The sequence below is a fragment of the Poeciliopsis prolifica genome, unplaced genomic scaffold (genome assembly GCF_027474105.1).
Source record: "Poeciliopsis prolifica strain line A6 unplaced genomic scaffold, Auburn_PproV2 SCAFFOLD005, whole genome shotgun sequence".
Lineage (NCBI taxonomy): Eukaryota > Metazoa > Chordata > Actinopteri > Cyprinodontiformes > Poeciliidae > Poeciliopsis > Poeciliopsis prolifica.
The window spans coordinates 17,360,224-17,380,380 of record NW_026562380.1 but is presented as its reverse complement, the minus strand read 5'-3'; the positions used below and the strand labels follow the sequence as shown (position 1 = coordinate 17,380,380).

Genomic DNA, 20,157 nt, shown 5'->3' with positions numbered 1-20,157 from the left:
GGGCAAAGGAGCTTTGGTTTGAGGGATTACAGATTTATTGACCAAGGTGTTAGTTCCTTTCTGGGGCCATCAAGGAGTAACTCTTGCTATGTCTTCCTGTGACAAACCATTTCATTGCACTTGATGCACAGATGGGATAAAAGGCAAAATGATAATCATAATAATAAAAAGAAACAAAGGAAAAAGCATGAATTTCTTTCCTGCATACATAGACAGAAACAGAGGCAGGGAGGGATGGACTAGTTTGCTCATCAATAATGCATGCTTCATTCAGAATCAATTAGACCAATGCGCACAAAACACGTTTTGCATAATGAAGAGTCTGGCAAAGTGGCTGGTTCAGTAGCAACACTGCAGTCGACCCAAAAACCCGGCTAATTATAGACCTGCAGGACTCGTAACATGAAAGGCTATTACAGAGCATGCGGCTGCAGAACTGAAGTAGTTTTCTGAACCTTTGTGTTCGCCTCTTTTAAAAAAAAATTAAAATAGGCAAATCAAAATTGCAGGAAATAAGTGACTACCCGCAAGCCGTTTCATCCTTTTAATGGATTGGGCCATAAAGAAGCAGAAGCATTACTCATCAAATATTCCAATACTGCCTGTCAAAGTAATCAAATTGTTTACCCCGACAGGGGTCACGGTAAAATGAACCAAAAATATATACAACATGATCAGGGGGGATGTTTGATTTTGACTTCTCAGCAATTTTATTTGCTTCCTCCTTATAAAACTGATTATGGGTTGCATAAAATTAGTTTCCCTCAAGTTGTTTGGCCTAATAACTAAGACACATTTACTTTGAAAGTACATTTATTTAATATTTTGCTCCATTACTTGATGTCCCTGGAAAAATTTCCAGCTATAAATAACACATAGACATGAATATTGTTGATCAAGTAGGATGGATGAATGTAATAACCTCAGGGTTCTCCACATCTTATCTTAAGTCTAACACTTCCAGGTCCTTGTGTAATAAAAATAAAAATGGTTAAAGTAGGGCTGTGGGAAGGTACTTTTTACTCTAAAAGTTAATGGAAAAAAACCATCTGGAAGTAAAAGAAAAAATTGTACTTGTCAAAAACATGAATAAAATGCAGTAGATACACTAGCACAACTCTTAGAAATCATCGTACAATAAACAAGGAGAAAGACATCAATTAGTCTCCTAATCTAATCGTTGGGTCTCTGTTTATTGGTTTTAATGGAATAAGATACACTGCGCAAGACCATGCAATGCATCTTAACTGCATCGACTCCTGTCTCAGAAATCCGCCTCATTTACCTTTCTAACGCGCTATTAAAGCACGATTACAATGCAGATGTGAGGGTTGCCAGTATACTTGTTTAGTCTGGCTCACAGTTTTCAAAGTTACTCAAATTAAGCATTTATGGCTGAGTACCAGTCTGATACAATTACAGCACTGCCAAGAAAAACAAACTCAGAGGCAATATGATTGGGGAAACTCAACTTTTACATTTCTTGGTAATATTATAACGTAAAAGTAAATGTTAAAGTTAAACAAATGTTTTTAAAACCATTACGACAAGTCGGATAAGTCACTTTGGTGTTATATGTCTGCAAGGCTGACTAACAAGTATTTCAGGAATAAATGTAATAATTTAGATTTTTTATATAAAATAGTAGTACCGTTTGATTACTACAATCTATTTTAAAACTGGTCCCAATGATAGAGGTTAAAAATGTAGTTTTGGAGGTATATATTTAAATATGAAATTTATAATAGATAAAAAGGCAGTACATCAGAAAAGAAAATCAATTAAGAATTCATCTAAATTTGCTAAAAATACATAACAGGCAACTGAAAAGAAAACCAAGAGAAAATTGGAATATATTTAAAACATAAAAGCATACAAAAACCTTTTATAAAATCTTACTTAACTTCAAAATGGTCACAACTTTTTATCTACAGTTTTATTTATTTTTTTGTAAGTAATTTAGTGTTTTCTTACCAGTCTATCAAAATAGGAATAATAGTAGTTTTCCATTATCTCTTCAAGACTTTACCATCACATTGATGTATTAAAAGTTACCAAATAATAAAAACATACGGCCATATTTACTAGGGCAGGCATTTTACAAAAAAAAGAAATCCAGGATCAAATTCAATCTCCCGTGTTTACTGGCAAGTACGTACTGTAGGTCCTAATATGCAAGGTCGATATGTATACCGTCTGTTTTGTACGCAAGTGAAGTAATTAAGTTCCAACTTAAAACCACAACATTCATGAGATCTCAAATTGATTTGTTTAGAATTTTCTCCCATTTTTTTCCTGGTTCACTTCTCTTGATCAGGGATCGCAGAACTACACTCCACCCCCACACAACCATGTCTGAGAATATCAAGCTTACAGGAGAGCTTTGTGATAGAAACAGAGCAGATATGGGCTCTCTGCTTTTCTTTAAACAGAAGTTACTTTTACCGGTTTTCCTCTTTATACAGCTGGGGCGGAGAAAAAACAGAACAACAGGCAGCAGGGAATTATAGCAAGTCTGAATAAATGTTTAATCTCACAGGTTAGCAACATAACCAAAAACCTTTTCAGGAAGGTTTTTAGTTATGTAAAGTCTCCCCTCCGGTTCAGTTTCTGAGCTTGATGTGTGGATATGTTTTCACTTTTACAGTCTCTCCGTTAGGGGATGTATGTGTGATTTCTCCGTGTCAAGCTAAAGCATTTTTAGGAGAAAACATTAAAAAAAAAATAATTAACACAATCTGAGCTGCCTGAAGGAAGCCCAGCTCTCAGCCATTACTTGGCCTGACTCAAGCCTTTGATTAAAGTCAAAGCCTTAAAATGCTGTCAACCAAACAACCAGCTGTCTCAGTCAAGTTACACATCAGAGTATCAGAGGGAAATGGTAGTTTTTATTAACAAGAACTAAGTAAGAAGACAAACTTTCTGATTAAAAGACAGAATTATTAGCTACTTGAGCACATTTAGCTCTACTTATGTAACCATTTTGTTTAAGGATCATTTGTAAGTTTCTGCTGTCCACATAACAGATAGCTATTGCTTTTAGAACGGGACTTGTTTCATTTTCCCTGCTAATAGTTTTGATAGGGGTTTATTTTTATATTTAAGAAGGTATACCAATTTAAAAGAAACCATATGTACAGTAATTTATGTACTCTTGGTTTTAAATGTTTATGTTGCACATCTTCATACAACAGGCAACATATTTAGCAAGAAGTGAACAATATAGCATTACTTTGCTTCAACAGATTGTCTAGGTAGTTTGTCCTTACCACGGTTGGAGAGAGGCACAAATTTGATCCAGTTAAAACCCATCAACCTTCCATAAGTTATGCTTTTTGCAATTAGGCCAGTCATAATACACAACAAATAACTTAATCGCATGATAAATGAATAACTCTCATTTTCATTATATATTGTTTTTATTTCTCTCTTTCTTTCTACCAAAAACTGGAAGACAAAAGTTTTCAATTTGATGATTTGGTCTCAACTAGAACCATTTTTTTAAAGGGTGCTAGTTCTGTTTACAGATTCTTCATAACTCATTGTCTTTGTTGTTTCTGTTGTTTTATTTATTCCCATATATTTTCAACGTCTTTCAGTACCAGTTCTAAATGTTCATTAGAATTTAAAGATGACCTTTGAAAACATGCTCTTGCATTATTATGCCATTGTCATTATATCACTTGAAAATGATGTCAAAGCAAGAATATTATGGCCTATCGTAATAACTTCTGGGACAATTTACTGTTATTGTGACAATTTATGTCACAACAACATATTTGATCAAATTTGTCATTGTGACAGGCCTACTTGCTGTCTGTAAAACCTGGGATGCGTCCTGCTGTAACCCAGACATAATGAAGACAGGCTAACCTCAACTAACCTGCTAAATGGCACTTGAAATATTTGCAAATAGTTGTTTACTGATGACATAGAGCTTCAGTCCGTGCCGGTGACGGCTGGCTCCAGCGCTGAAGGCTGCAGATGCGGAGCGGTCAGCGAGGAGAGACAAATCCAGATTGAGTAGGCTGGCTGGGAAGTGCAGCGTGGATCACGTCGTGTTGATCATCACTTGTGCTGGTGCTTCTCTGTGGCTTTTATCTCTTTTACATTAGCTACAGCTAAATCCGTATGTGGGTGGCGCTTGATTGCTAGGCAGCATATGGTCCCCTTAGCATCAGATCATTCCACTACATGCTTTAGCAACTGCGAGGCTCTAGCTCCAGTCTGGCCTAGCAGCAGAGACAGATCCCTCTAAGACAAACAATAAGATGGCTGAAAGAAATGCAAGCCTCAGCGTCTACCCTTACATATGAGTGCTGCAGAGCTAATAGAAAGGAAGTTTACCTATTTTTATTGAACAATTACATTTTCAATTCAAGTAAGCTCAAAAAGCATTCATCACCGACTCCAAGTTTACATGTAGTTCCTGACTTCATGTAAACTTGGAGGAATCAAGTCAACAGCCATTTGAGTTTAGATTTGAATTTCTCTCAGTTTTTTTGAAACACTGAATCAGTGTCATTTACAATTTAGAGATAATAAAATATCTAAAATACCAATATTAAGGTTTGGTAGTAAAGATTCGAAACAAGACTGTACAGGGAGAGGAGGACAGTTTTAAATGTAGACACCTTGATTGCTCAGTTGTTACTTTGCTCGACAACCTGTCAATCACTTGTTGGTTGTACACTGATGTACATTTTGAATTATATGCAAATTTCTGATTACATGTGTATGACAAGAGTTTCTGTAAAGCTCATAAGATCAGTATACTAAAAAAATATTTACCAACCAATGACATCTCAACCTTTGCACAAAGTAATCCAAAGACATGCAATGTAATTGCCAGCTCTCACCTGTAGGTGAAATTTCAGGTCCCTTTGAGATTTCAAGATAAAAAGGGAATTGTACGTAAAATATATACTATTATTATGTGACTAATGAAATAAAAAGAGAAGGGTGGAAATATTATTTAGATAATCTGCTGGCAAATACACCAGCTGGAATTCATTACGTTCAGCAGAATCACTTTTTAAATTATGTAGGACAACAATTTCTTCTCGTCAGACGAACAACTCTAATGTTTGCATTAGTCACACCGGCATCTGCCACTAGCACTGGTGGATCTTAACAGAGCATCCAGGGTGTTCCCCAGCTGATTCACCTCTGAAAATAGCCTGCAAACCACGCCTACTTGGCACAGCAAGTATGATGTCATTTACAAATAACTGTCGATGCAAAACCTTATCTACAAAAAGCAAAAAAAAAAAACGTCTAGTTATTTATAACTGCGACACGCCACAGGAAGTTGGTGGAACTGTATTGTCTCAATCATCTGCCAGAGAGTAAAAATGCAGACTGTCTTCAAACAGCGGAGCTCTTCCTCCACGGTAGAACTACTTCCATGCACGAGCGCCTATGGATGCACTTTGGTGGCATGTCCCCACTTCAAGACAGGTATGATTCAGACAGAGTACGGCGACATTTTCTGTACCTTATTTCTCACCGTGAACAAATACTTAAAGAGTCGCACTGAAGAGTCTGAAAGTCTTACCATGTTAGCTGTGGCTTACTGAAACCATTTTAGTTATACTGGCTAATACATTAGCAGCAATAGTAAACAAATTAAATCTAACAAAAACAGACATTTTGTTGTTTTTTTGTTGTTTGTTTTTTAAGAATCTGAGCTACCTTGGAGAGCTTTTGTTAAAAATACCTAAAATCTCACAAACCCAACCTGAATTGTTTTACACTAAACAGATATTCTATAAACACTATGATTTCTGAAGTATTTTCCTCTATTTGTGATAAAATAGTGTAAAAATAATCCACTTAAACTTCAGCATTTTTGTGGCTTCAATGTTTGACCCTGTGTAAAATATTTGACTGCAAAATGCAAAAAATATGTCCATTTTTAAAAATAAAATAAAACTACAAATAAATTGTACTTGTCTATTTTTATTTTATTTTACTTAGCTGAGAGGTTGAAACTGTGTGGAAATATCCCAGTTCAACTTCAGGATTGTAAATGAGGAAATTTAAAGATTATATCATTAAAGCCTTAAGTAATACCTCCTTAACTCATGTGTTTTTCTTTTATTAAATAGAAAAAATGCATACAAGTTCAAGTTTTTTTTTTTTTGACAGATTTACATTTCTAGTTCTTAGTTTCCAGAGGGAAAAGAATATATGACTTTAGTATTTGGCATGCTGATCAGAACTCATTCAAAGGTTAAAAAAAATTTTTAAAAATTGATTGCCATGTTCCACAAAAACAAAAAAACCCCAAAAGCTATTGTAATCCCTCAACTTGGAAAAATAAAACACGAGACCAGCAAGGCATTGAAATTTGTCGGCATGTTCTTCAGCCATTCAAAAAGGTACCTCAAAAGGTTACTGGCACAATTCCCTGCATCTCAGCTGAACATATATGGATCGAGGCCTAGATGCTGTTGTCTCAGGTTCTGGATGGTTGGACCTGCTGACCAATACCTACCCTCCATCCCACAGAACCATAGAGCCATCTCCGCTCTATGGTTCTATTTTTTTAATAGTCAACTTGCTAAATTAGCCATTCACACCACAAAGTCATTGTTGCGCTCTCTTTGGTATTTCACTGACTGCTTGTTGCACTGTTGTGCAGATATATATACATTTTTTAATGCAGTTCATGATTACAATGCATTTTAAAATGCTCTCAGGTATGCAGACTGATTGCCAGCGGTGTGTGGTAGTGTAGCAATCCTATGGCCTGCTATGTCAGCTTCCCTATAAAAAAAAATAAAAAATTGTTGTAAATTGATTCTAAAAAAAAGCCCCGACCTATTATTCAAAGCATGTGCAGTAATATATAATGCAGCAGTTCCGCATACAGCGTCGTGCTTCTTAAATGACAATAAAATGCGCTTTCTATTTAATGCACAGCACTGCCGTTACATGACGAGTCGGTGCATTTTCCTGCTCGATGGGTAAAAGTGTGCCACAATTAACCGCAAACCTACATGCAATAAGCGGGTATTTCTGCCACTAAAACTAATTTGCGAGGCCCTGGTGGCTAATAAGAGTGCGGGCTATGTCGAGAAAGGATGAGAAATATCTGGGCCACAAGCTGCAGGCTACTGTCAGCAGAGCCCTGGGGTATTGGAGCCAAAAGTGGGGAAGAAAAGCGTTTCCTCCTCGCAAAGCTCGACGTTTCTCGACCGTTCACTCAAAGCCAGACACTCACGGCGGAAAAGAAGCTGCGAAAACGCCACATTATTCAACACATTAGAGCCAGGGCCTGCCAGCTGGTGTGTTTACCAGTCGGCGGAGGCTGAAAATAGGAGCCGTTGCTTCTGCTGCTTACCATCTTGCGGGTCGGATGATGAAATCCAGGCGATGAGAACGGAAAAGAGGTGAAACAGGAAGAGTCAGCGGGCCGCCGAGCTGAGCGGAACGATACCAAAAAAAAAAACCCAACGCGGTAGTAGTGCCTCTTCAGAGGTCTGGTCCTGGATTTGTACCCAGCTTTCAGACTCTCCTTGCCGTCTCTCTCAGTAACCGAGGCTTTCACTGCAGTGGCGAAGGGAGTGAGAGCCGCTGGGAGGGGACAGTAAGCGGAGGAGGAGGTTCGGTTTGACAAGCAGGCGGTGGCGGAGAGGCGGAGGGAAAATGAGGAGGGGGGAGGTGCGGCAGTACTGTACATCCGGGTACTACAAACTGCATGTTTTTTTTTTTAATGTCCTACACAAAGCAGCTTTGTGCATGGGCTCCTCCTGGTGGTGGAGTCTCAACATTGCAGGGAGGTGTTTTCCCTAAACTTTGTCGCAAAACCAGATCACCATAAAAATGATATTTTTTGAAAATAACTGTTTACGTGTTGGTTTTATTCATCTCTGTAAAATAAATGTAAATAGGGAAACACAAAAATGAACGATATTTAATGAACAGGTCACAATACACACACACACACACACACACACACACACACACACACACACATATATATATATATATATATATATATATATATATATATATATATATATATATATATATATATATATATATATATATATATATATATAATATATATATATATATATATATATATTCACGTGTCTTTGACATGTAAAATACAAGACACCATTTAATATACATATACAAGACCTCGAAGTTTGTTTCTAGTATGAATAAGACGGACATCTAAGGAGCATCAAATGTGAAGATAAAATTTGGTCACTTTTCAGTTGCATTTGACATGAATGTCAATGTAATGCCAAACAGCAGATTAGCAAGTATCAAATGTTTATTTAGGACCTTCAATGTAAATTATGCCGACCGTGCTCTCAAAGGAAATTTCACCTCATGTATTGTTGAAAATTTCCTGCAAGAGTTGTGTATTCTTCCAGGTGCTGAAAGTTTTATAGAACTAGTATTCAAAGAGATTATTAGAGCAATTAAACCATGTAAACCACTTAATATGAATGACAACAACTGATGCAAACATTATTTTCTTGTTTAATATAAGAACATTACAAACATCACTTTAACAACAGGAAAAGTTTCGTCTTAATATAAATCCCATCAGAACAGCACATTGCACATGTCATTTTGTCGCCCTAATATTCTGCATAGATCAATTTAATTGAGAATTGAGAGTGTTTTCTGAAAAAATAAATGAGCAATTTGCAAAGAGTTCATGGTTCTCTGTACAAAAAAGTATTTTCTTATATAATTTCACCAAAAAATATAAAACAGTCAATAAAGAGGTCACTAAAGGTTTTGGCTGGGAATATTCCAAATACAACATTTTTTTCCACTCTCCCGAATGGAGAGGCAGCCAGGTCCTTTTAGAAGAGGTAGCAAACACAAACACGCTGGAGACAAGAACTGCATACAAAGCTAAAACACCTATTTTTATAACTGGATTTAATGTTGAAACGACGGTATTCAACATAAGGAACTCCCACATAGGTAAACATAGAGTGCTTCAAACCAAGATGCTTTTTAAGTCGGTCAGATTGTACCAAAAGTTTAATCATTTTAAAACTGTATTAATAAAACTTGATCAACAGGTCAGCAATCAAGAATGCATAAACATGGCTCCAAATATGGCAGTAACACCCTGAGGGCATTATAGATGAAACTTTTCATGAGGGGTCTGGTCATCGTCTCAAATGTTTGACCATCGTCTTCCACTTCTTTAAGAACAAGCGTGACAGGGGAATCAGGTCCAGCAGTAAAAACCTGATATTACTCTCACCAGAAACGTTCTCCAGTTTGTTCTGGCAACCTGGGGGCAATCCCAATCCAGAAAGGACAAACAGTCCCCTTGGTAGATCTTGGGTCTGCCTTGAAGTCTAGTGGGACATGACCAGATATCCTCCAAAGGAAGGGCCCTTGATCAGATCACCAAAATTCAGGGTCAGAATGTTGATGGACTCTGTGATGGTCCGACCAGCAAACTCAAGGACAAAGGCATAAAAAAATAACTATTTAATTTTTCAAAAAGAGCTTAAAGATTTTTTTACAACAAATTTCAAAAAGAAATATAAGAAAAATGGGCCCAAAAAATAATCAACTAAAGCATACCAACTCAACAAACAAAACTAACTGACTCTTCTCAATGAACACACAGGGGAATTTATATACAAAGGCTAGCCTACACACACACACACACACAAGGAGGGGTGGGGGAGCAAACAGAAGCAACCAATACATAAACATAAATAAATTCAAATCACAACATTTTACTTTAACACAACTATAAAACAAAACAACCTAACACCATAAATATTATAACAATAGAGTGAGAGGAAGATGTCAACAGGGCGAGAGGAGGAGTCTTCCACATCAAATTCCCTGCTTCCCGCAGCCTGATGGTTGGTTCCAATTACTGGTTTGAGACAATCAACTCCTCCCAGCCAGTCCTTCAACTCAACCAAAAACAAAATAATTAATATTCTAAATAAACCAAGCGTTTACTAAAATGTGTGCACCCAATCTAGTAAACAACTTAATACCAAAACCCACCAAAGAAAAAGTGATATAACCAATATAAATATTATCAATATAAAACATTAACTAAATACTAACACTAAAGAAAAGAACACTTAACACTGAGAAGATGGAGGAACCTCCACAGACTCTAAATAAGGAATTTCCTTTTTGACTATTTTCTTCCTGAACATCAATTGCATTATCCCAGTTAAGGCCCCAATCTATTCATCTATATCCTGCTCCCTTGTACTATAACTTATAAACAAGACTCCTGATCCTAGAACTTCTCCTTTACACGGCAGAGAGAGAACCTTGACCAAGAGCATCATTCCTCAACCCTGGTCCCTCCAAACCACTGTCCTCCATGTTTTAGGTGTTTCCCACAAATGACTTAAACAAGTGAGTTGTTAACAGGCTTCTCCAATCATCTGAATGGAGAAGCCTGTGGAGCAGATGCACATCTAAAAGATGAAGGGCAGTGACCTGTAGGGGCCAGGGTTAAGAAGCACTGACCAACAGTAAGCAGTTCATCATTTTCTAATTGAGAACCAGGGTTTCAAGCTAAATGAAACTGATTCTCATCCTGTCCACGTCACATTACGCTCTGATACGTACTGTGAATGCCGAAAGTCATTGTTCGAAGACAAAAAGAACCATGTCATCTGTGAAAATCAAAGATGAAACCCTGAAGTTTGCAAACCATACTCGTCCCTGCATCCGGATTCTAGATAAGAGGCGGATCCGGCAAAATCCAACCACCACTGGGATATTTACGCAGTTCTTGGTTTGGCATACTCTACCATCCTCCTCCACACAAAGAGACACAGTTATGAGTCTCAAGATCCACAAAGCACACGTGAACTGGACACTAAACTCCTAATAGCCCCACAGCCATGAACCATGACCAGAACATAAGCCATGCCAAACAGTTGATTGGAGTATCCAGTACTTTTCTCAGGGAGACTTAGAGGTTGGATCCCTCTGAAATCAGGAAATACTTTCAGATCTTCATTCCAAAAAAATAAAAATAAAAAATACTATAACCACTCAGTTTGCCAAAGCCACAAGTCCTTTTTGAACCATTAGAAGAGGCATCTCATTTATACAGCCTTCAGTTTATTGGTACAAATCTCCTAGACTCTATAGCACCCTGCTGCCAATGAACCTTTTACATGCCAACCATTGCTGCCATACTGTTAGTCTCCCCCACCCCCCACCTGAGTTCTCGCACATATTTTATGGCAGTGCTTTGCAGACAGATGGGGGATGATCACTTGGGTGCCAATTAAACAAAACTGAGCAAATACAGCAGGCGTAAGGAATGTGTGTGAAATTATGGATTTTAACAGTGCAGTTGTTTGACTTTTATGCTGGCTTTTGTTGATTACAAGGAACAAAAATAAATATTTCATAGCTAACAATGAATATGAAAAATGGGTAAAAACAGCAATGTATGTGATTTTGAGTTTATTAGTGCTCAAATATTAGATTGTTTTTCCTGTCTGTGACTAACTGTGTTATCTTTGGTGTCTTAGATTGACCTAAGTTTATAAATGGTTGTCAAGTTTCCTGTTGTATGAACAACACTGAATCAGTGGAGACTTTGTGACCAAATCTCATTACTCAGCGCTAAGTAACTTAAACAAATCAAATACATCTCAAGAAATAAGAGACAGCTCAAGACTTTTCCACAGTACTGCATATAGCTTACAAATACATACGTATCCACATAACCACATCAGTAGCACCATATGTAAAACACATACTCATCGGAAACACAGGTAATCGTTCACAACCATAGTACTGTTACATAAAACTATTTTTTCCACACTTGAGGGACAGAATACCAGAGTGTAAATGGAAAAATAAAAACTTGCCAAGGAGGTTTATGCAGTCTTTGACATAAAATAGAAGGGCATCGGCCTGTTACGGTTTGCATTTTCTGACACCGATAGAAGGTTGAAGGAGGGAGGCCTCGTTAAAGCACACGTCCACGTCTCTCGCGCCGCCTCTGGTCGTCAGACGAACATCTCTTTGTTGATCCACATGAGCGTGCGCGTGTCGTTGGGCTTGCATTCGTACTCGATGCTGTTAAAGCTGTTGCCCCACTGGCAGTGGTCCCTCTTGTTGTAGTTGTAGAACTTCACCTGCCACACGGTTTCAAACGATCCAGCCTCTGTGAACTGGAAGCACGGACACAAGTACGAGACATGCAGACCTTAAGGTTTGAGCATCATTGAATCGCTTGCTGTGAAAACATGATTATTAATCAAGGAAACACCCCGTGTACATCCAATTTTAAAGTACAGTTTGTGGAAAAGCCTTTACAGGTGAAAGACATAGGAACATATTGCTATGCAGAGCTCATGAAATTGTGTTTTCACAGCTCTGCACACTTTAAACATGCTTACAGTTCCATTTAATTTGAATGAATTGTTAAAGATTAAAATACTTGTTTAAATAAGTGGAAGGCCGAATTTGTCTAATTCTTTCGGTGCAATGAAAGCTCGATTTATTTAAAGCATTGTGCATTTGTCTTGAGCAAAACTGCAAATAAATGCGGAAGCCGTTGCAAATAAACATAACATTTAAAATGCACCAGATGTTGTTACACATCAGAAATGAAGTTTTTAAACATCGTTTAAAATGTTGTTACAGTAGTAGTTTGCTGCAGGAACTCATGCTTCCCAAGAATTATTGTTTTTTTTAATGATTCAACTTTGACCCCAAGATAAGACAGCGACAAAGTTTCACAGACAGACATGATCACATCTCTTTCCAGTGAGCAACGAAAAATAAAAAAGTATTATTTTTAGTAGCAGAGCATTTTCACATTGTATTTATAGTAATAATAATTTTAATCCCACCAGGCATTCATAAAATAATATGTGAGAATTACTGTTACATCTTTGCAGAAAGACCGACTTGGACTGCAACGTTCTACGTCAGGGTCAAGGTAATTTATGTTATAGTCTATGTCTGCTCTAATTTGAAGTTTGAAGAGATACAAATACTGGATCAGTTGCATTATTGATGATGGTGGAAAACGCCGTTGGATGCACACACTGGGTTCATACTCGAACGTGTGCAGTACACACATACCTGGATGTTGATTTGAACTGGCTGCCTTTCTCCACTCTTTGTGTGTGCCACCCCCTCAGTGTCATACTGACCGGTGTAAACCACAGACTGGGGGTCTTTGGATTGCTGCTCCAAGGGAAAGGTCACTCCACCCACACTCATGGAGCTGCAGGAGCATACACGGAAAAACATTCTGATGACATATACAGAACCTCGCAAAAATGTTCACTTTGTCACGTTACTGTTACAAGTATTTTTATGACTGACCAGCACCAACAATTCTTCTTAACACAGCTCAAACTCGGCCAAATTGAATAGAGAGCATCTCTGAGCATCAACTTTCCTTTTCATTTATTTATTCATTAGTCCAGAGATTCTCAATTCTATGTTTTGACTAGGCCATTCTCAGACATAAATATCCTTTTATTAAAGCCAGCCGTGCCCACCTCCATCTCAAGAGCTGCTATCTTGGAACTTACAGATGCATACTACGCTGCGAAAACACAAACTCTCACCAAGCACGTTTGGTCTCATTTCTAGTGGAAATATCTTAGGACATTTGAAATAAGACATAATTAACTTTAAAGAAAAACACAGGAGATTATTTTAAGTGAATAATTCCTTAATATTGCTAATAACATACTAGTTCCACTGGCAGATTATTTCACTTATTATGAGGGAATAATGTTTTGATGTAAAAAAACAAAAACAATATTAAGCTCCTGTGCCTTGCCAAAAAGTTACTTGTAAATTTGTCTTAATTCAAGTGGACTAAGATACAGTATTTGGATGCAAAACTAGACCAAAAACTACTTGGTAACAAATGTTGTGTTTTTGCAGTGCAGTTCTCACGATGCCACTGATTGCATTGAAAGAGAAGAACTGACAAGTCTTTAATTAATCAAAATATTAATTTCTCATTCATTCAACTACTTGTTGCTGCAATGCGTGACACACAACCCCTACTGAAAGCATTGCAGTTGTCATGCTCCTTAAAACATAAAAAGCTTCAAAGTATTTTATCCAAACAGCTGGAGATCTTTGACAGATTTTTTTTTTTTTTTGCTACAGCCCCACTGACAAATCAAAGTGGAGCTGCAGGCTCACCCAGCTGTGCTGTGTGCCCCACATTCAGCTGAGCAGCTCTTCTGCATCATGCCATGCGTGACCTACATTCATATAACTCTTGTTGGGGAGCGTGCTCAGGGATGTTTCACAGCATTACATCTGTCTCTAATCCGTGTTCGGAGATGGCAGTGCGACTCTGGAGATTGATTGCATAACCAGAGAGTCCGAGTCACTAGAGCCCCGGTGACACGGCGCCACAAAGGCCCGCGGCCCACAGTAATCCTCGGTGGATTTGACGTGCAGGCAGGAGGTGTTCTTGTTGCGTTCACGTGCCGCACATAGAGTCGGCTTTAAAGTTGCCTCGACGAGCCGTGGAGCCCTCAGGGCCAAAATGTTGGATCAATAATAACAAAAAAAAAATTAATAATAATCATTTAAAACATGGAATTGAACATAAATAAATAAAAACACACACCAAAAAAAAAAAAAAAAAAAAAAAAGCTGATCAGTCTGTATCAACATGAAGCAAAACTAATAATAAAACAATGCATTTTTTAAACTACCCTTTGTATTATTGGACAATTTCTATTGTCCAATAGTAGCCTATAGAGAAAACACTCAGAAAACGTAGTCCATCTGTTCGCAGCGTTTTGATGAGGAACTATCTAATGGAAAAAGTCACTAATCTGGGTTAAAAATATTATTAGATGCATTTTTTTAAAAAGAAAATGCAGCAGCAACCTCACCGAAAATATTCAGATACTAAGCTCCAAATATTCGCCCTATTAGAATGAGATACATGTTGGTTTTGCCTCCCAGCCTCACCAGATTTGCCCCCCAGACCAGATCAGGATAATCCACGTGAATACCTACGTGGCCTGGACCGCTCCCGGCTTCACCACCACCTCGATCTTGTACTTGGAGCCCGTCAGCAGCTTGATGGTCCGCGTCTGCCCGAACCGAGCCCCGTCCGACTTGAAGAACACCGCGCTGTTGTTCGGAAGCATCTTCAGGGAAATCCCGATTTTGACGATCTGGGGGACGTCGGCCATGTTCCCATGCGGCCGCAGGGGACGCCTCGGTGCGGGCGAGTGATTGCGGCGGCAGGCGCGGAGAGAGTCGGGGTGCGCCTCGGGGGTCGCGATCCAGTTGGCGGCGGAGCGGACCGAGGAGCTCGTCGGGCGGCGACGAAGCGCGGCGGCACTCTCTGCGCGCGCGACGCCGCGTAATCCACTCCAACCCACAGCGCGAGCCTAATCCCAACCCGTGCTCTCTTTTGAGGAAAACCCCCCAAAAAACAAAACAAAAGCAAAACCCTGTCCCTTTCTCTCACGTCACACTCCCACACTATATGCCCACTCCTCTCGCTCCTCGCGCGTGTCTTTGCCGGTCAGCTGTCCTTGGTGCTGAATTAAAAACCGATGCATTGTGTCGCTTGCAAATACAATCTGTAGTCATGCAAACATGGCTACAACAACAAAAAATACGTGTCTTCCCTCCCATCCCCCTAGTATTTTATGTCATCTGTCTGTAAAGCTGAACAGTCTCTATGCTGAGAGGCCGATAGCCATAATCTGAATTTAATCATCATCTAGGTTTCACAATCTAACTTAAAGAGTCCAAACACCTCTTTTTAAACATCTCTCTCTCTCTATTTTTAAATATATATCTATAGGTCTATACACATTTAGAACGTTCAATGCAAAAAAAAAAAAAAAAAAAAAGGACAAACTTACAAATATCAGAAGGAGCACAGGGAGCCAGAGGTGGACAAAAACAGGAACCCATAGGACAAAAAGACAGCAGGGTTGAACGGGGAAGAAACTGAGGAAAGAAACGACAGGAACCAGTAGAAGCATTTAAATAATGGGAGAGTGAATGTGGGGAAAAATGAACCAGGGCTGATGGCTAAGTGACTGCAGGTGTGAAGGGAGAGAGGGAAAAAAAAACACACAGAGAGAGACTAAGGACAAAGGTACACTGAATAATAAACAAATCTCAAAACAACCCAGGATCCTAACAGATGACTTACAAACTCACAAGAAATATCCTAAAGTAATTGTCTAAAATGTTTTGTTGTTGTTTTTCTTCGAAAGGCCACATAACATTTGAGGCTCTAAACAAATTTTATTCGGCTGACCTGAGAGCACAATGAAAAAGTTGCAGAGGCCAATTTATTCTAGGTTCTGCTGGCTCGCTGTAATGCGACAACGTTACCACTAGAGGTCAGGCTTGTACCACAGCGAGAGAAAGGCGTTTAGGCTTTTTTTTTTTTAATGAAGGAGACGGGTGTGTTTATTAGTCGAATATTCGTGCAAAAAGAAATGTGTAATAAAGTTGAAGCAATTTATGCAATCAGTTGTTGGACCTATTACTGTAGAATGTAAAAAAATAATAAACTACTACTACTACTACTACTACTACTACTACTACTACTGTCAGGTTCTGTGTTTTTCTGTGTTTAATTCTGAGTTTCTGTGTCCTGAGTTCTCCTCGTTGTCCTGTCTTCCCCTTGATTGTTCCCAGGTGTGTCTTGTTCTCCTGATTACCCTCAGTGTATTTAGTCCCTCCCGTGTCCTTTGTTCCTCGTCGGGTCCTTGTCGTTTGTTGTCAATTGTCAGTCGCTGTTTGCCGCCTGTTAGACCAGTGCTACCGGTGTTGAGCCCTGGCTTCCGCTCAGCCGTGCTGCCTGGCCGCGGACTCCGTTTGTGGACTTTATTTTATATTAAATTACCACCATTCACTTACCTGGGTCTCCAGCGTGCTGCCTCACCACCTCCACCACCACCATTTTATGACAACTACTACTACTAATAATAATCTGTAAACACCAATACTGGGAGTCATCAATAAATTTGCAGAGATTATGCTCTGAATACATCAGATTTTTGTTTTAACTAATAAAATTGCCACTAGGTTGGAAAAGTCGTTCAACATTCAGTTGTTTGATGGCAGGTCAAAGTAGCACCTGCACTCCTCTTGTGTGAAACTCTGTTATTGACAAAGAGGCTTTTTTTTCTGCAGAATGCTGCCATCTGGGATCACACGAAGCCTTCGCTCACTTTTCAACACCTAAAACATTTAAACCTCACTCAAGCAACGATTGGCAGCTTCATTGACGTGTCTTTTTTTCTTTTTCTTACCTTCACATTTCAATCGCAAATATATGCTGAGGAAACAGATAAATAATTTCCAGTTGCTTTTCAAACCAAATGAAGACTTTGTTTTGGGGGGCTCGTGCTGCGCCACACCTCTGTCCAGTGGGAGCGCGAGGATGCGTTGGTGGAAGAATGAGTGTGGGAGGGTGAAAGGGGAAGGGGGGGTCCTTTCCTCCCTCCCTCCCGACAAATGTCTTTGGAGATCCACTCCTTCATAACCCAACTCTTTCCCAGCCTTGCGCAGATGGCCAAAGTATCAAAATCGGAGTCAAATGAGCGTAGAGAGACGGTATGGGAGGCCATTAGAGAATTAACCCATAATTAACCCCTCGGTCCGACTTACCTCAATAGCTGAAGTTAGAATACCGAGAAAAACACTTGGCTACATGTGGGTGCGAGCCGGTCTCTGAGCGCGCTCCCCGCTCGCGCCGGTGATGCCATGCCGCGCAGCCACACCGGCGACGAAAGCGGCGGCACCGGGATCTGGCTGAAGACCTCCGCTGGGAGCCGGACTCAGGAGCACCCGTTAAAAGATGTGGAATCTGGACGGAGGGCGATGAACAACGCGGTTCGGGTCGGGGACGGGCTGCTGTCTCCCCCAGCAGCAGGTGCGGCGGCGGCGGCGGCGGCGGAGAGGAACCAGGGCGCCCGGCTCAGTCTGCTGGGGAAGCCGCTGACCTACAGCTCGCAGAGCGGCCGCAGGAACGCGCGGTACCGGCGGCTCCAGAACTACCTCTACAATGTGCTGGAGCGGCCGAGGGAGTGGGCTTTCGTCTACCACGCTTTTGTGTGAGTACAAACTTTAGCTACAAATATTAAGAAAACAAAACAAAACATTGCTACTCGCGTCTTCTAACTTTTAAAAGTCGAACAACTGCTTAGAAAGTAGCCTACATGCGTGCACACCCTGCTTCATTTACCCCGCAACATCGACTTCATCACCTGGACATGTACAATACAGACACATTAGTGAAGAATAATGTAGAGTATCGTCAAACAGTTATTTCACTGATTCAATTTAAAAAGTGACAGAGATTCGGACATTGAAATATTCCACACATCCAACTAATAAAGGTTTGTTTACACGGTCAGGGGCTTCATTGACGGACATGCACACCCTCCCCAAGAATGGTAAGCCTCCAAAGGCATCACTCAAGGAGCTGGGTTGTTCATATAAACTAGCACCAAAGTTTAGTGGAAGGAAAAAGTGCAGCAAGAATAATGGTGACAATATTTGGAAATTAAGGTCCCAGAGTCAGAAAAAGAAGAGTAGAGCGTTGCAGAATCCATGATGGGTCAAGGTTGATGTTGATGTTACCTCGACCTGCTCTGATGTTTTGAGAAAGTTCGGGGACATTTTGGGTTTTCTGCCACCCTCACCATAAAAATTAATAAGCTGAAACATTGCTTAAAGATAGAATATGAATATCAATTTTTGTAACAGGAGCTTGCTTTTTGACGGTGTCCTGTTGCATAAAATGTCCTTTGACGTAACTTGTGGCTCATGCCGTCATGCAGAGCTCTATATAACTGAACCAGAGCTTGTTGGCCATGACATTTGTTGTGAATCAGCTCAACGCAGATAAAGTGAAATTAAGCGATGCTGAAACAGAAACCGTAGTGTGCTCGCTGTTGCGCGATATAATTAGGTCACGGCTTAACTTATCTTTGTACAACTTGGACGTCCTCCAAGAGATCTGGGAAATCAGTCAGACTACAAACGAGACGGATATGAACAGGCTAGTTCTTCAACTTCATTCAAAACAAAGTGGTTCTGGGAGGAAAGCCCTTAGATTGAAAACATCCTCCCCCTGACCACAACTTGTTTTCTTCTTCTTCCTTTTTTTCTTATGTGAAATACTCTGATTTCCTCTCTCTACTCACACAATCAATTTGCAGATCTTTCTGACCTCCCCTGGTTTTTGTCTGTCAGCAGCACTCTGAATGATTTGCTGCTTGACGTAACGGTTTCTGCGTCCATAAAGCTTTTTTTTTTCTTTTTTTTTTTTTCTGTCGACTTCTCACAAACCCGCAAACTTCCTCCTGAAGCAGGAAACAGGCCCACAGCATTACATATCCTCCACTGTACTTTGGAGTGGGTATGAAGTGGTTTTCTACATAATAGTCTCAAAGGGTTTCACACTGAGATGTCAGTCAGAAAATGTATTTTATTTTATTTTTTCAAATCACTTATCGCTCGCAAAAAACCTGTTATCGTAAAGATTCGCCTCTCGTGGTCATCTCGTTGACTTGGTGATCCCAAGAGCTTTGCGGCATTGAAGTTTAGATGAAAATATGGATTTGTCTTAAGGCTTTTTATAACTCTACACCAGTGGTGCCAATGAAAAAGGCTTCCACTGAGGTATTGTGTTCCCATCGTCGGACCGAGGCGCCGCCTCCCTCCCTATTCCGAGCCCTTTCTTTTGGAAGAAGAGCTCTGTGAGAAGGAAGTGGAGCTGTCAGAGGAGATGCTGCGAAGCCGGATGCTGACATTTTATTTGCTCCTGCAGGACAGCCGAGGTCGCGGGGGGTTAAGTTGTTACATCTGCTCCAAACCGCAGCCTCCCACACTGAGCGGTTCTGATCAGCTGTGCACACTTAACAAAGCAAACCATTTGTTTAAGTGGGATAGAGGGGAGATTTGCGCAAATAATCTCTCACGCTTCAGGCAAGTTTGCAGGAAAAAGCGCGGGACAAGAAACAAGAGAATCCAGGCAGAAAACGAATTAAATGATCAAAAAATGTCAAAGTTTATGCTTTGCTTTGTTTATTTTCAGTATTCTTGTGTAAATGCTGTTTGTGTTTGCACACCTAGGCTTTGGCATGTTTAAATTTCTTCCTAGAAAGCAGGGAAAGCAGATAGAAT

The 20,157-nt window shown here is 39.8% G+C and overlaps 3 protein-coding genes across 7 annotated transcripts in view; 1 reads left to right on the top strand and 2 right to left on the bottom strand.

Annotated features, from left to right (window-relative positions):
* Positions 1 to 7,687, bottom strand: part of LOC129359663 (calcineurin subunit B type 1) — a 32,021-nt gene extending 24,334 nt beyond the window's left edge. The window contains exon 1 of the mRNA XM_055029447.1: positions 7,349 to 7,687. Coding sequence (XP_054885422.1) covers positions 7,349 to 7,687 — 339 coding nt within the window. The remainder of the gene's footprint in view (positions 1 to 7,348) is intronic.
* A 795-nt stretch (positions 7,688 to 8,482) lies between these two features.
* cnrip1b (cannabinoid receptor interacting protein 1b) lies at positions 8,483 to 15,601 on the bottom strand. The gene is made up of 3 exons (XM_055029850.1): positions 15,007 to 15,601; positions 13,087 to 13,231; positions 8,483 to 12,167 (listed from the first exon to the last, which is right to left on the bottom strand). The coding sequence occupies exons 1-3, from the start codon at positions 15,183 to 15,185 to the stop codon at positions 12,003 to 12,005; spliced, it is 489 nt and encodes a 162-aa protein (XP_054885825.1). The 5' UTR covers positions 15,186 to 15,601; the 3' UTR covers positions 8,483 to 12,002.
* A 1,935-nt stretch (positions 15,602 to 17,536) lies between these two features.
* Positions 17,537 to 20,157, top strand: part of kcnq5a (potassium voltage-gated channel, KQT-like subfamily, member 5a) — a 94,136-nt gene continuing 91,515 nt past the window's right edge. For all 5 annotated transcript variants that reach the window (XM_055029846.1, XM_055029843.1, XM_055029845.1 and 2 more), the window contains exon 1: positions 17,537 to 18,080. In XM_055029846.1, coding sequence (XP_054885821.1) covers positions 17,731 to 18,080 — 350 coding nt within the window. In that variant the 5' untranslated portion in view covers positions 17,537 to 17,730. The remainder of the gene's footprint in view (positions 18,081 to 20,157) is intronic.

Coding starts and splice junctions, on each gene's coding strand:
- cnrip1b (XM_055029850.1), bottom strand. CDS start 15,185: ATGGCCGACGTCCCCCAGATCGTCAAAATCGGGATTTCCCTGAAGATG. Junction 13,232..15,006: donor CCGGGAGCGGTCCAGGCCAC/GTAGGTATTCAC, acceptor ATGCTCCTGCAG/CTCCATGAGTGTGGGTGGAG. Junction 12,168..13,086: donor CAGTTCAAATCAACATCCAG/GTATGTGTGTAC, acceptor CCGTGCTTCCAG/TTCACAGAGGCTGGATCGTT.